The 16109-nt window shown below is 41.5% G+C and overlaps 1 protein-coding gene across 2 annotated transcripts in view; it reads right to left on the bottom strand.

Moving 5' to 3' along the window:
- iqsec3a (IQ motif and Sec7 domain ArfGEF 3a) overlaps window positions 1-16109 on the bottom strand; it is a 153544-nt gene that overhangs the window by 59017 nt on the left and 78418 nt on the right. For both annotated transcript variants that reach the window (XM_084711497.1, XM_084711498.1), the window contains exon 4: window positions 4440-5737. In XM_084711497.1, the coding sequence (XP_084567623.1) occupies window positions 4440-5737 (1298 nt within the window). The remainder of the gene's footprint in view (window positions 1-4439; window positions 5738-16109) is intronic.

Raw genomic sequence — 16109 nt, 5'->3', positions numbered from 1 at the left:
GAGCTTCTCTGCTGAGTCATCATGAGTAAGCTAACTAGGCTAACTAAGTTTTTAGCTAGCTGGCAAACAATTAAACTTTTTGTTAACTTTTTAGCTAATGTTAGCTTACAATGTAATGTTTTGCTGGGGAATACAGTGCTTTTCCCTGCTCTTTTTTTTTTTGTTTTTTTTAGCCTTTTTATATTAATTTTGGTAATCAAGCATCTCCATTGATTAAACTTAATTTTGGTTAAATCAATGAACTTGAACTTTACTAAACAACTGTTTTTAACTGTGCACAGAGCTCTCTTAAACCTTTTGATTCGCACTAATCTTATATTAATTTCATCTGTCCTGGTCCAACCCAGTCTTGGTGCTTCTCTCAACATATCAGCCTAACAGATTCAGACAGTTCTGCCCCCCCATGCACTGCTGTCACCATGGCAACGCTGTTTTGTCCTATCTTTGGCTGCCATGTAGCCACCTTGCACCTGTCTGGAGCGCGTCTTGGGAAGGTCTTATCTGGTTTTGACTTTGTCACTCTTCACTAGGCAGCAGGGGGGGAACTGAATTCACAATGACTGAAAAGCTGCAACCTGCAAACACAAACAAGCTTTTCAAGACAGACATGTTTTTCTTCTGCTGACAATTTCTGAAGCCGCAGAGGAAAATGCAGTGGGAGTTGGTTAGAGGAAGGAATACAAGCCTGCATCAGGTTTTACACCTGGGTTCTCGGCATAAAAGACGCACTTTAAGACTGGCACATCATACCTGACAAAAATGTCAGATATATTGTATCATCAAGTTCTTCGATAAAAGAAGAAAATATATTGCTGAAATACTTTGGAAATGCCCATCACTTTTTTTTTTGTCATTTTTAAAGTTCCCATGAAGTCAAAATAATATGTCTAAGTTTTTTTTTTATCACATATGTATTGTGCTATATGTCTCCTATGCTGGTATCTGGACCAACAATGACAAAAAAGTTGTTTTGTATGTATTCTCTGCTCTTTCAAATGCTGTTTCCAGAGTTTGTATTTTCCTAGAAAACAATTAAAACCTACTGACTCATCCTGCACTCGGCTGCATGGTGAGCACAGCCTCCAAGACCGACGGGGAATAGAATATAGAGGTGGTTTAAAGAGTATCCAGAGGAAAGAACAGCTTTTTTTTTTATTACTAAAGCAACTTAGCTAACTGCCCTTAGCTCAGTTAGCCGTGACGGAGCCCTGTACAGTACACTTCGTACTGTAGCCTATTCCCTGTTGCTCTCTGTTGGTCTCAGAGGCCGTTTTGGTCCTGGAATGGCCCTGTTCATTGGGATCTCTAATTTCAGGCAGAGTCAGCTAATAGGGCTGCTCTCCTTCCTACATCCATGGACCACTTTAGCTGCATGGCGGGGAGTGTAGTGCACATTCAGTGCTATTGGCTACTGTAAATGCCAATCAATGTCTGCAACAAGTCCCTCTCTAGCTGCCTGGTTGTAGAAGAAACATTAAATCTATTAACTGTTTCATGGGAACATTAAACAGTGTGCATGGAGCTGTAGGAAAGAGTGATACCTTGCATTTAAAGAGTTTGTTCTTTTCCAAGTCCTTTCAAAACCAAAAACACAAGGACAAAGTATATGGAATGGATTAACACTGCTCTAACATTAGCTGAAATTGCAGCATGTCCAACTAACAAAATTACTTAAAGTAATAACCAAGCATTACGTCCAAGGCCAAGGGGCACATCATTAGCTAACTAGTCATCTAGCTTTGTTATGTCCCAACTATACTTCCCTCTACTTCCTTGTTTTCAAAGTTGTTTTCTCCTGCCTTGTGTTTCTTGATTATCCCTCTGTTTGTCATCTGTGTGTGTGTATCTTTGTCCGGGCTCCACCTCTCTCCAGCTGCCTGATCACCTGCACACCTGTGAGCCATCAACTAATCAAGCCACTGAAGCATAAAACCCCTTCGCTCTTCACCAGGTTTCTCTGTTTGGCAATGTGGCACCGATGCTATCGTCTAAACCAAAGCTTGTGATTCATTCTGTGTGTTTTTTGGCGTCTGTCTGACTCTGTTTTTGTCCCGTGTTCGTTCCCTGCTGGTGATCACCGTCTGCCTGCTACGCTCAGTGTCTTATCTGTTTTCCTGCCGCCTGCTGAGCTCACTCTCCCTGCGCCACTCCGCTGCTATGAACTCAGACCAAGATCTACGTTCACATCTCTGGCTTGTTAAATAAATTTATCCTTTTTTATGATGACTTGTCCATGTTCTCCTTTTGGGTCCTAACTGAGTAAAAACATAACACAATAGGCTATATGACAAGCTTAGCAAGTTGTGGACAAGTTATGTTAAAAGGCTAATGTTAGCAGTTCTGTCTAGCTCTTTACTGGAAAGGATCATCCAAGGTTACCCAGACGACATTAGAGTTACAGTTAGTCTTTATCCTAGAAGCCTTTCCTCTTGTATTTTAAAAGTTAAAAATGTCCTACTTGAAAATATGAACAAGTGTTTAGGCTAAGTAGCTGAACAGTCAAACGACTTAACCCTGAGCTGCAATACAAGAGCAATGCTGTTTATTTGTGTCTCTAGGTTATCAAGGGCTGAGCTCTTGTAACCATTAACCACCGTTTTGTGTTTGACAACTTATCAGGTACAAACATTAAAAAGTCACATGGAGACAGAATTTTCGGCTAACTCATGGAGCCAGAGTTGGCTTAAGTAGCTAACTAGTGAGCTAGCTAGTGCTAATCTGTCAACTACAGTGTGAGTTCAGCTAGAAAATGGATGGTTGTTGATGGTTGAAAAGAGAAACCTGTTTTTGTCTATCCCTGTCTAAAAGCAAGGAACTGTTAAATATTGCTACTGTTTATTATTTTTAAACTACATGTGTGACATTCAGGAATTAAATGCTTGACAGATGTAGCATCAAGGGGTGGTGGGCTAACTGCCATTTCGCCAAGAGTATATCTGTAACTATCCATGTTAGGTTATCACTAACTGCCTCACTGTTATCTCCGCCAGGTACTCACACTTCCTTCATTTCCCCTTACAAATCAGTCTTCATATACTCCCTCTTTCTCTCTCTGTTCCTGTTATGATTTATGTTTCTGAGAAGAAAGAAGGCACCTCAGATCTGGCTTGGGACTTGGGCTTCGTTCTGTTTGTTCTTTGAGCACAATGGGGACCTGTGAGGAAAAGTGCTTTTCTTTGCTGTTTGAGTCCAGAGGGCCCCATCAAACTTCACTTAGAGGAGGGGTGGAGGTACAAACTGTTTCATAAATCTCACTGTACATACAGTAGCCTCTTCCATCCTTTCCTCTAAAACCACTGTACTTTCTCTTTTGACAGAACAATAGTAATGTTGATTGGAGTATATATTATGAATTTAGGTCTGTAGAATTAATGGATTTAAAACATAAGAACAATCACATCACTGGATTAACTGACAATACCAATTCTTGGAGGGAAATTTGCATGGGGACAACGTATGAACAGTGACAAAGAAATTAAAATGATCAGGAAGTGGACACTGGTGGATTCCAGGGGGGACAGGAGCAGCGAAAAAGTTTCTCTGCTAGTCAAGCTAATGCTAGCTGCTCAGAGAGGCTGCTCTCACTGCTGTGTGTGTGTGTGTGTGTGTGTCTGTTTGTGACAGAGTGCAAGTGATACAGTTTGGTGGAGCTACAACAGCCAAAAAGTGCCAAAATTAAAAAAAAAGACTAAGTAGAGGTTTATCAAAAACTACTGTCGGCTAATGTGAATGATTTATTTCAATCAGCATGTATTTGAAAGCAAGCACAATTTAACAGACTCCCACTCGAGAACAGAGGAAGGGAATAAATTCAGAAATTAGTAATATAATTAAGCTCAAACATGTTTAAATGTGCTGTACTTCTTTTAAGGTCTTTTCAGAGGAAAAATGCTTACTGGGATAAGCTATTATCTGCACCTTGAAGGGCACAGAAAAAAGTCACTGTTGCAAATCCCAGTATGGTCTGAATGTGAATGATCAATGAAATATGAAAAAATGTTCTCTTCTGAACCTTTTTTACTAGTGATCATAGTTGTTTTTTTAAACACATCTTTTCAACACAAACTGCTCACTGTGTTCCCAACTGCCAAGAAACTCCCTGACTGGATTTAACATCTAATCATATGTGAGAGTGTTTGTGTGTCTGAATAATTTTGGAAGTCTGCCCTGGCTTACTGTACGACCTTTATATTTTTGGAAAGAAGGAAGATGGTAGAAGCTTATTTTGCTCCACTTCTTAAAGAAAAGACTTTCCAGACTTAAAAAACGGTTTCTGTTCTGTCCAGCTCTCTTTGGTATCAATCATTTTGTTTCACTGCATTTAATTGTGGCAAACCAGTCAGAACTGATTCAGCAACGATAACGCAAAACTCAGCCTGATTTAAAATTTAATTAGAATCATCTGAGCACAAAAGAATGAAAATGCAGTGGCTACTCACACGTTGAAGAGGTTGAGGCCAATGCGGTAGAGGCGTTTTCTCATGACGTCAGTGGACAGCGTGGGTGATTTACAGCTGGCGGGGTTCTCACAGTGGTAGCGTGGCAGGCTGAGGATCATGGCCTGCAGTGCTTCCTTGGACGAGGCTTCAGATGTGGAACGCGCCTCCGTCGACGTGCTGCTGCTGCTCATCTGCTCCGAGCTGTTGTCTGCCGTCTCGGAGCCACATCTCTTCACCTCCAGCGGCTCCACCACGGGCGAGCTCTCCACCAGCACGGCCTCCTGTGCTGGTGGAGGAGGGGTGTAAGCGGGTTCTGTGGGTGGCGGCACTGCCACCACAACCTCCTCTGGGGTTTGAGGGGCAGCCATCTTATCCAGAGGGGTCAGGGGAGGTTGTTCCTCCTCCCCGAGCTCTTCTTCACTCGGAGGGGGAGCAGGGAATTCAACATCCTGCTCGTCTCCTCCACTATCTGATTCTGGAGGCGGTGGGGGTTCTTGTGGGGGCGGTGGGGGATCTATGGGTTCAGCTGGGACCTCTGCAGGAGGAGGAGGGGGTTCGTGAGAGGGGACAGAGGGAATAGAGGCAGGAGTGGAGTTTGTTGTTGTGGGAGTGGTTGAAGCGGTGGTGTAGGCTCCTTCTTGTTGGACGCAGCTGCCGAGGGTGACGGAGGTGGATGATTCCATGACGGAGGATGAAACACGGAAGTTCTGGCTGTCAATCTGCACCGTCACATCCCGGAACGCCATCATCAGCTTGCTTGCGCTCCTCGACAGGTCACTTGGGTCAACCGGACCTTGAGAAATTGTTGACTCTCCCACACCACCTCCAATTCCTCCACTTCCTACTCCTGCTGCTGCCGCTGCTGCTGCAGCCGCACTGAAGGAGTCGGCACTGAACTGATACGTGCCGCCTTCTTGCAGTGAAGCCATGGTCTTCAGGCTCCAGTTGCTGAGGGCATCGTCTATGGACTTTGCCAGTGACTGGACCTGTTCAGTGAATGAGTCTTCCAGGTCGGTCAGGGTGCCGCCAACCGTGGCGGGCAGAGATGGTGAGCGCACCAACGGGATGCCGGCCAAGTTACAGCCTTCTGCCAGGGCCCGTTCAGCAGAGAAACCTTCCGTGTTCTGCACACGGACCTTGCGTAGGGAGATGCGCCGAGGTAGACGACTCTCAAGCAGCGAGTTGCGGATCTTCTCGAAGTTCTTGCTGAGCTGGTACTGGCGGAAGGCAGTCTGGATCTTGCAGGCAGCACGGCGGGAGATGAGGTGGCCACCGTATTTGAGCTCTAACATTTCGATCTAAAAAAATAGAAGAAAGAAGAGGGATACAGAAGGAAAAAATTAATTGCTGGAATTTTTGTACATCAATTCATAACATTAGGACAATCTGCAATTAATGTTATGACTCAAACATATATGACAGCTGCATGTTGATTAGACATTACAGGAAAAACAGACAATACAAACACATGGTGCCAAGGTAACTTCACCTGTACTTCCCATAATCCCCTGTATAACAAAGGCTTATACTTGTTGCATCGACCGTATATTAAACAGAGGATGGACAGGTCTAAAAAGTAAAGCCAATGCAGAAGTGCCTTAAACCTGCATTCTTATAAATGGCCAGCAGGGGGCAGCTCACTGGTTGCAAAAATAAGTCAGATTGTATGCAAGGTTATGAGAAAATGACTCTTATCATTGGATGTATTACCTCATAAAAAAAGATTCCTAAAGAGTTAAAGTTCTCAATCACTAGTTTCAAGTCTTCTTTAATAAAGCATGATCTTCATTCTTTAAATTATGGTCGTATTTAGCGCCTGCCAATACTCAGATCAAACTGTCCAACAAGGCAGTTCTAATCAAATATGGATCATTATTCTGTTACTACATTGCCTATTTCTTGCTTTTTTCGGAAGCACATTTTAGTGTGCTGCTAAGATGTAAGACGAGAAACCTCCCGCTGAACAGACAAACTAAAACGAGTCGCAGTGTGTCGCAGTAGATGTACTGAAGCATGGCAAGTTTTGGGTTCTGAGTCAGGTGAGAGAGAGACCATGCATCTTACGTGGCTAACAAAGAGGAAAGGAAAGTCCTTTGATTGCAAACATTGCGTTCTTCCTCAACCAAGCCTGTGGTATTTGTTAATAGAATTGCAGATGGTGTGCAGACAGCTGCTACTGCCTTCTAAAAGCCCAATGAAAAAGCCCAAATATTAATATTCACAAGGAAATGCTTAGTAAAGAGTTCTTGCAGTTCTTGAGTTCTTGTTTTTTTTTACTGAAAACGGCTTCATGTTGCTACCAAACCACCATTACCACCTGCTGAATGGACGAGCCAAAACCAAGCACTGCCCAAGTCACAGTACATCAACCATCAGTTATCATGCTCTGGTTGCAAAAAAACAAGATGGCAACCCCCATATTGCCAAACTCAAGCCTTCAAAACTGTTGTCCACAAACCAGTGGGTGACATCACAATTGGTGCATGCCTGATTCGCATATTTTTAATATTCTCTTGCCTGTCACTGTAGTGAATTGAAGATGAATATGGTGTACGAGTTCAATAGCAGTGTGAAAAACCAGGTGGTATGTGGGTGGAAAATAGATGAGCTAGACATTAAAAGAGGAATGGGATAATTGTAGGGGGAAAAGAAAAATAAATGAAAATCTCAGGAGATGAAAAGTCCCATTTTTGGAAGCAGCAGGCAAAATTCAAACATTAAAGTGCTCTAAATTCCAATAATAATACCCTCAGATGGTTCAGTAACTCTATTTTGGACCCTGGCTTTGTGATGTGTGTACTGAAACTATATACAGTTTGGTCGAAGCCAGCATTTGAAAAAGAGAACACAGTAAAGGCTGACTCATGGCATTTGGACAAACTGTTCATTTCCTCAGCAAATAGAACTCATAATCTCTCCGAATTCCACAGAGAGGTCCTCCACGCAACTTTAAATTGTCTGAAACTGAACAAGCCATTAATCTTGCCTGTGAAAAATTGCTCAAATGCTGTGGGAAATAGATAGAGATGTAATATAGCCCTCCTCATCTGGCAGCAGCTCAAACACTAGATGAGACCTCTTTGAGTTTCCCAGAACAATCAGGGTGTGGGTATCTTTGGAAGTGCCCAGAAAGAGCTCTTATCTTCCCGAGTCGCTCTGAAATCCTTTTCATTCAGGCTAAATCAATGAATATAATTCTGTTTCTGTTCTAACTTTATCAAGGGCACGAGTGTGGAGGAGGAGGAAGAGGAAGAGGAAGAGGAGGAGGAGGCGGCGGAGGAGGAGGAGGAGGATTCTGCTTTGAAAGAATAGCAGTGTCACATTCTGTCAAACAAATACGAAGAAATGTACACGTTCTAAATATATTGCATAGAACACTCATGTTAAAAATAGCATGGCATATAATTCTACACTGTTGGAAATAAAGGCGCTAACTAGAACCTTAAAGGGTTCTTTGGCTTGTCCCTATGGGAGAACCTGTTTTGGTTATGGGTAGAACCTCTTTATAAAAGTTCCACTTTCAGATAGTTCTATCTAGAGCCCAACACACCACCCAGAATCCGCTATGAGAGGTTCCAAAGAAGAACCCTTCTATGGTTCTATGGTTCCACCAGCATCCTCTCTGGAGATTCTATCCAAAACCTTCCACCTTCTAACCTATTTATATTCCAAGGGCTATTATCTAGAACTCAAACAGGGGTTCTCTCCGAAACCTCTTTATATTCCAAGGGTTTCATCAAGAGCCCACCCAAAGGGTTCTACTGAGGGCTCCTTTGTGTCCCAAGAGTTTTATCCTGAAAACCCTCAGAGCCCTTTTTCACCAGCCTGAACTGGCCCATTTTGAAGAACCTATTTTTGAACCAGTCTGAGAATTTCCACCAAAAATGAACTGGTTTGGAAAGTGAAAAGATGGTTCCCAGCTAGAACCAAAAAAAATAGCAGGTTTTCCTGGGAATCAAGGTGGGCATGTTGTGCATTCTCCAACACTCTCTGTTGATGACGTCTTAGATTACAATGGTTTTTATCAACACTGGTGGAAATGCCGGCTGTTTCACCAGATGGTACTTAAGTTCCAAGGATTTTGAACCAAACTGGTTGATGATTTTGTGGAAAAAGGCCTCCAGAGGGCTCTACTGAGAACCCTTTTATGTTATGGTACAAAGAACCCTTAACAAGAGTTTTTGAAGGATTTCAACAATCCTTCAAGAACTCTTTTCTTTCCTTTCTAAGAACCCTTTCTTCAAAAAAGGGTTCTTCAGAAGCAGATAGTTATGGGTAGAACCTCAGCCCTTCAGAAGAACCCTTTTGAAACCATTATTTTTAAGAGCGTAAGATCTAGAAATCCTTGCTGCTCCCTCCCTCGGTGGCTTCTTGTATCAGGGTTATGGGTACATGAGGATTAAATTGGTCCAAGTAAAAGATCTCCTGTTCAAATTCAAATTCAATCGAACGGATGGTGGCCACGAAGGATCAAAATGTGACTTTTAGCCGTTAATCTCCTTTCACTTTAGTCCTGGACAAAGTCACCCAACCACCTCGCACGGTCTCCTGATATGCTGCACTGCCTCGAGGGTTTGCAATTTGTGATAAGTGGTTAGTTCAACAAGATGCAGCCTCGGCCGTTGTCACTGGAGGGATGGAATCACATACAAAGCTCTTTAGAAAAGTGGAATGACACTGAAAATCCATCTTATCTACTCCATTTACATTTCACTGCAGAGACTCTGTGAGCAAAGTGAGACGTACTCAGAATATTAAGGTGGTTTTCTGAATAGGATGCTGGGTTTAGAGCTCTACTGTATCTGCTGATGGCGGCTTCTCAGTCGCTGTCAACTCCTGCAGACTGGTCGAACTCAGGCTGAATATTCATCACTTTTTAATCTGAATTGTTCTGTGACTGCGCTGTGCGCACTCCTGAAATGACAAGGTTGGCCTTATCGCCACGGCTGCACTCCAAAATAGACCTTGTGTGGCTTTTTTTAAGTCAGACGCAGAGGTAATATGATTGACCTCATTACTCAGAAAGGTGTCCCTCATCAAAACAAATTCGGCAAAGAGTTCCACTGCAGAGGTGCCCTTGAGTGTGAGAAAGGGCCGTCAGTGTGGCTGCGTTTGATTAAATGTGGCAGTCGAGCTTGTTTGTTTTGCCTTCTGCGTAAGCCGGGTCGGGGATGATGAATAAAGCATTTGGGTCACGTTGCTTTCTTTATCAGAGTGTGTATCTGATACACTTTGCCATTCAGATGGAATTACAGCCACCAGGACGAGCTGGGACATGATGGATAGTGGAAGGAAACACGGAGATGAAGAAGAGGGTCAGAAAAGTAGACAGGATTTGATGCCAGTCTAGCAAAGATTGTGCTGGTGTACTGGTTTTACTACATAAACAATACCAGCAACTTCTATTACCGTGATTATCGTTTCCAGGGGGCACTTTGAATGCAGCAGTCCGGTCTTTATTAACAATTTTATTTCAAACAACCACATGGACAAAGTGTGTAAAGCACGCAGTGAACCTGGCTCTTTGTGGTTTTTGACCAACAACATGCATCTTACAAAGACAAAAGTCATCATGTGTCTTTGTTTACTTTACTTCCTGTCTTTGTCTTTGCCCTGCCTTTTCTAATAACTGACTTGTTTCACATGTCCCTGGTTAGTTACCTGTGTATTTAGTTTGTGTGTTTCCCTCTGTCATTGCCAGTTCGTCTTTGTCTCCAGCCAAGGATTCCAGTTACCAGTGTTTTGAACTTCTGGATTAATTAGACCTGTGCTTTTTCTATCTTGAATTGAGTATTACATCATTTAAACTACACCAGCTCAGCGATCCTGTCTGCATGTTGGTTCTTTCCTCTTGTTTTGCAACACAGCCTGACACATTGTGACAAGTGTTTCTTAGCAGTAAAGCAGAGATGGACAAGCCACTAGCAGTGTAGACAGCTGCTGGTGGCTTGTAAGAGCCCAACGTAACTGTCCATAGCTGTCATGTTCTAATGTTCTGCCATTTAAATACTAACATCCAGCAGAAAACACTTGTTACGTAGTTCTTACATCCTCCCATTTTTGGCCATCTGGTGAATGTAAGTCCAACATTCACCCTATTTTTGCTCTGTTGTTGGTATCCACCAACTCAACATCACTCAACTGAGGCAAATACCTGGTTTTTAAGCTGCTAAATGCTCCACTAGTGTTCACCAGCTAGCTGTGTCTGTCTGCTGTTTGGTGCTAAGCAGGTAGTGTACAATTGGTTTTTAGATCTTTTTCAGTCAAAACAACTGACTGCTGGGACTAAAAAAAAAGACACTAAGGGTGCTTTCACTCCTGTGGACCAAACAACCCAACCAATGGCACTTGAAAAGTTAGGTCTTGGTCCGGTTCCAAGTGGACTCTGTTATGGTTCATTTATGGACCACACCATAGGATTTAATTATAGCAGATATGTGTAAACTACAAATAAATCCATCTGCTGATCATGACGTATGTTCAGGAAGTTATCTTATGCATGCAAATCACTTAATAATCATCATAAAAAGAATACATGTTAGGATTAAAACTTTTGTTGGTCACCAGAATTTGATTGTGGGTCCTGATGATGCAGGATGACAATCGCCAAAACTATCCAATCAGCGAGATAGCTGTCAGTGTGTAAAACTTCATGTTTACTCCTCCTCGTTTTTTAAAAAATCAGTGTAAACTGGAACCAGACCATAACTAACTATGCAACAATGTATCATTTTTTTTCTTTTTCCAAATGAACCAAACTGCAGGTGTGAAAGCATTGTGAGGTTTGGTGGCAGTCAACTAAACAGTAAATTTGAAGTGATATCCAATCAAATGTAAACTTGACAACTTGTCAACTTGCATTGCAGCTAAGCTCACTCAGTGTTCAGTGTGTTTTTCATGTTTTGAAGTCACCTCACTATATTTCAGTCAGCTGACTCATGAGGAATAGATCATTATGTAAATGTAGAACGTGTAATGTTCAGTGTCTAGGCTGTAAAGCAATCACTCCCCGCAAGCAAACACTGAGCTCAGCTCAGCAGGGGGCGACAATACTTCCCCTCCCAGGGAAAAGCTAAACTGAGAGCCTACAGGTGGATGCTGGGTAGAGGTGGTGAAATGCTGACAGCTGCAGTAGCAGCAAGCAGAGAGCAGCAGCGTAGCTTTCAGCTGACGGCTTAAATACACCACAGTGATTATAAGAGTGTTCTGGACGTGTGATGCAGGGAGAGGAGGGTGACATACGAGTGTAACAGCACACTGGAGTTGGTCTTACACTCTGAGAATTACAGGTGCTAACTAGAACCATAAAGGGTCCTTTGACTTGCCCTCATAGGAGAACCCTTTTCTTCCACTTGGTACCGTTTCAGAGAGTTCTACCTAGAACCCAACAAAAAGGGGTTAAACCCAGAACCATCACTGACAGTTTCCACCCAAACCCCCCTACCAAAGAAGCTCTACAGAGAACCCTCCAATGGTGTGATGGTTCCACCTTGCACCCTCTCTGGAGGTTCTATCTAGAACCTTTTCATATTCCAAGGATTTTATCTAGAACATATTCATGGTGTTCTATTGAGAACCTTTTTACAATTCAAGAGTTTTATCTAGATTACATTCGGCGGTTCTACCAGAACATGAAGTATTTTAAGGGTTTTATCTAAAATTCAATCTGGCGTTCTACTGATAACCTTCCATATATTTCAAGGATTTTATCTAGAACACACTTGGGATTCTTAAAGACCATTTTCTATATTCCAAGGGTTTATCTAGGCTTTATCTAGAACCCATCCAGGGGGATCTACCAAGAATCTTTTTATATTCTAAGGGTTTTATCTAGATTTATCTATGTTGTGGTACAAAAAACCCTCAATGAACCCTTGAGGAAAGAGTTCTTTAATGCTTTCAACAATCCTTGAAGAGCTCTTTCTTTGTAAAGGGGTTCTTCACATGCAAATGCTTCTGAGTAGAACCTCAGTCCTGCAGGAAGAACCCTTATTTCTAAGAGTGTGCTGTGATTTAAAGAGTGTATTGGATATGTGTTGCAGTGAGAGGAGTGTGTCATATGAGTGTAGCAGCAGACTGGAGTTGGGTTCCACTTCATTTTAATAGTTATATTTCAGAAATAATTATGTTATGTGTTCATACTGTCGCATATTCATGGGCACAATAATCGCGGCATGAAAATTTGATAGAGGCACATCCCTCGTCGGGACTTCATTACTGTACCGAGAGCTCAGCATCTGTACTACAAGTAAAAATACAGTGACAAAGTACAGAAAGATGGATGCACACCACGCTGAAGAGAACAAGAAAACAAATGGCTCAGGATGTAGGGGAGAAGGTAAGATATAAGGGGAGGTGCTGAGACGAATGACCGCGCCAAGAGTGGCACTGCAGAAAATCCCTCCCATTAGCCGACTGTCAGCTCTACCTCTGATCACTTCACTAAGCGCTGATGGAGAGAGATTATTCCGGAGACGCAGTCGTTTGAGAGAACGGTGATGGCACTGCTCTGTTCCACCAGGGCATCTTAAATCGAATTTGACGGGCAGATCAGCACCATGCTGACCCCACGTTCCCCTTTGAATGAGGGAGGGGAGGGGAGGGGGTCCAAAACAAACAAGTGCAAAGTGGCACGACACTGCAGCTCTACATGTATGCACAACTGACAAGATATTACTGAGAGGAAAAGGCTCAGTTCTTCTATAAAAGATGGATAAATGTGAATAAATGAGATGTGTAAATATTTAAAGAGCAGTATAGGTCAAAGGAGCCATATATCCACAAAATGAAGGGTTTAATATCAGTATAGACATTTGAGATAATGGTTTCATTGCAATAGAAATGTGAGTTTTAAATCAAGTCGATCCATGTCAAATATTTTTGAGTTGCAGGAGCAAAGGCAGATTTTGAGCATCAGATAGTGATGGTGGATATCCTGGCTTCAAATATGGGACTTTGTCTGTCTATATATGAAATATTAATACCCAGAGGCTTCAAAAAGGAACATATTTTCGTCTGGAAATGTTTGCGCACCAAATGGAAATGTGTCTCTGAACTAAAGGTCAACTGAAAGTACATTACACAGCATGTTTTTTTTAGTGATTTCAAGGGATAGATGTTGCTATTTAAGGTCATGTTTCATGATTATTATGTCCTTCCTTTTATTTTAGAACATTATAAGAGAACAGAGCTTTTCACAAGCTATTTTGTGATGAAACAGTAGGGTAAACACAGGTGTTAGCAATGACTCTAATTAACGTTTGTTCCATGCAGGTCAAACGGAGTCAGGCTGCTGCTATTGTGCATGATGCCTCACTGGAAAGACTCTACTGGACCTTAATTAGTATGATTGGTAACACCTGTGTTTAGAAGCAGAGTAATTATACACACATCAGATAAGTGCAAGTCTGACAGAAACAGCATCAGAGAACTTTTCTCTCATTCTGGCCTGACGAAGATCCAAACGTTGACATTACTGAACTTTTGTGGCTTGGAGTAAGTGTGCAGGCATTACCTTTTTTCCCTTAACACCTGTATTAGTCCACTCACGAGCCATAACAGCAGCCACAGTGAGAGTGAGTGAGTCAGAAATTACATTTTATTTTAAATAATAGTTTGATGTGAACTGAGAAGACAAAGAAATAGGTTAGTGTGTGTGACACTGAACTGCTCTACATGTTTTACTTATGATAATACACTGTATCTCCTGTAACTAACACAGCCCAGATGAAAAAACTGTTTAGGGAAATGTTTTTTTGTTTGTTTGTTTGTTTTTTTGTTGTTTTTTTGCTGCCATGTTAAATATCAATTGTGTCACTCTACTTTTGGCAATGATAGCAATTCTGTTGGACTTGGTTTGGCAGGGGCATATTTTGAGTTTTGTGCACTGGGCTGGTGTTTGAGTTGATTTTTATTGGCTTCTGGGATGTTTTGGTGCTGGTTTTGATCTGGCATTTGGCTAGTTTTGTCACACAGACACAGACCCTGGAAATATTTTCATTTGCTTTTTATGACAAACACTAGATGGGGATAACTGTCATATCTGTTTACTTTAGCTGGTTAGCTTACTTTAGCTTAACTTGGCTTTGTCTGGAAGTAAAATAATTCACCCGCTAGCACGCTAAACAAATTTTATCTCAGTTGTCATATCCATACAAAAATAAAATGTAAAACTAAAAAGTGGTTTTTCATAGTGTTAGAGCTTCCTCCATTTCCCAGTCTTTGTTCTAAGCTAAGCTAACCATTAGAACACTGTGTGGGACATTTTGTGGTGAAACAGCTTTATTATTTGTTATTGAGTCAAACAGCTACAGGTTTTTTACTAACATTTGAAAGAAATTTGGAGAAATATGCAAATTTTCTTTTATGGCAAGAGTTAAATGAGAAAACTGATACTGTACCACTTTAATGTCTGGTTAGCTTAGCTGGTTAGCTTATGCTAGCTTGGTCCTGTTGGAAAGTGACAAAATCCTCCTAAAGTACCTCTAAGGATTACTATTTAACACTTTTGATCCTGTTTACTTGAGCTGTTAAAAAAAAGGGTTAAAACAATAATTTGTTCGTTTTTTGGGTGTTAGCAACTTCACCAGTCTAAGCTAAGCTAATGTCTCCTGGATGTATTTCATATTTAGCTTACAGAAATGAGAGTTCAATGTGACTATCAATCTTATTTCTGCCAAACTCACTGTAAGAAAACAAATAAATGTATTTCACAAAATGTTCCTTTTTTCTCTTGAAAGAAAAATCAGTGACACCGAAACACGACAACATTGATGTGGTTGACGTACTATATCTTCAAATTGGTGATATTGAATTTTATTAGATGAAGAGCACAATTAAATGTAAAATAAAGGCACTTAAAAACTCAGTGGAAGGTTGTTTTTCTTCACTTATGACACGTGATGTTTTGGAGGTTTTTTACAGGACAGAAATAAAATGTTATATATCTTTAAACCAGTACAATTGAGACGTTAAATACAGGCTTGTCAAATAATTTATGATTTGAGAATTCATGGGTCTCCCCCTCAAAGGTGCAAGAAAAGGCTGATGTGCATTAGTTAAACAGCAGATTATCAGATCTCACATGCTGCAGAAAAAAGGGGCAAAATGCGAAGCAGTGATTATTAGCCTTCATGCTCATGCACACTGTCTTACAGCACAGAAACATCTGCATGATTAATGAGACGATTATATAACAGCAAAACTGGGACACAACTAATGCTGACCGTATTACAAAATGAGGATGACAATAAAAGACTTGATGTCATCGGAAGACGGTGATCCGTTAAGCTGATTCATCCTTGACCAAAGTCAGTTACCGAAAGAGGTCAGTGGTTACTGAAGGACTAATTCTGACGCAGCCGAAAAACAAAAACCTATGAAGTCTCATTAGAGTGACAAAAAACTGCAAGATGACACATTTTTACTGTTCTCAGCAGCGACCTATTGAACAATGTCGTCACATTTACTAGTTCATGGCTTTTTGCATCAGCAGTTTTAAGACTGAGCGTACTGAACTTCTTGATGAGGAACAACTTCTGAACTCTGACCTGAGCCACTTTTCTGAATTTTAACTTTTTATTGTTAAATGTTGCACTTTCTGTATAGAAATGTATACACTGTTAGAAATAAGGGCTCCAAAAGGGTTCTACCGCAAGGGCTGAGATCAAA

Source organism: Lutjanus erythropterus, chromosome 22 (genome assembly GCF_056507025.1).
Source record: "Lutjanus erythropterus isolate fLutEry1 chromosome 22, fLutEry1.hap2, whole genome shotgun sequence".
NCBI lineage: Eukaryota > Metazoa > Chordata > Actinopteri > Lutjaniformes > Lutjanidae > Lutjanus > Lutjanus erythropterus.
Note: the sequence above shows the minus strand (reverse complement) of the source record. Positions and strands in the feature narration are given on the sequence as shown.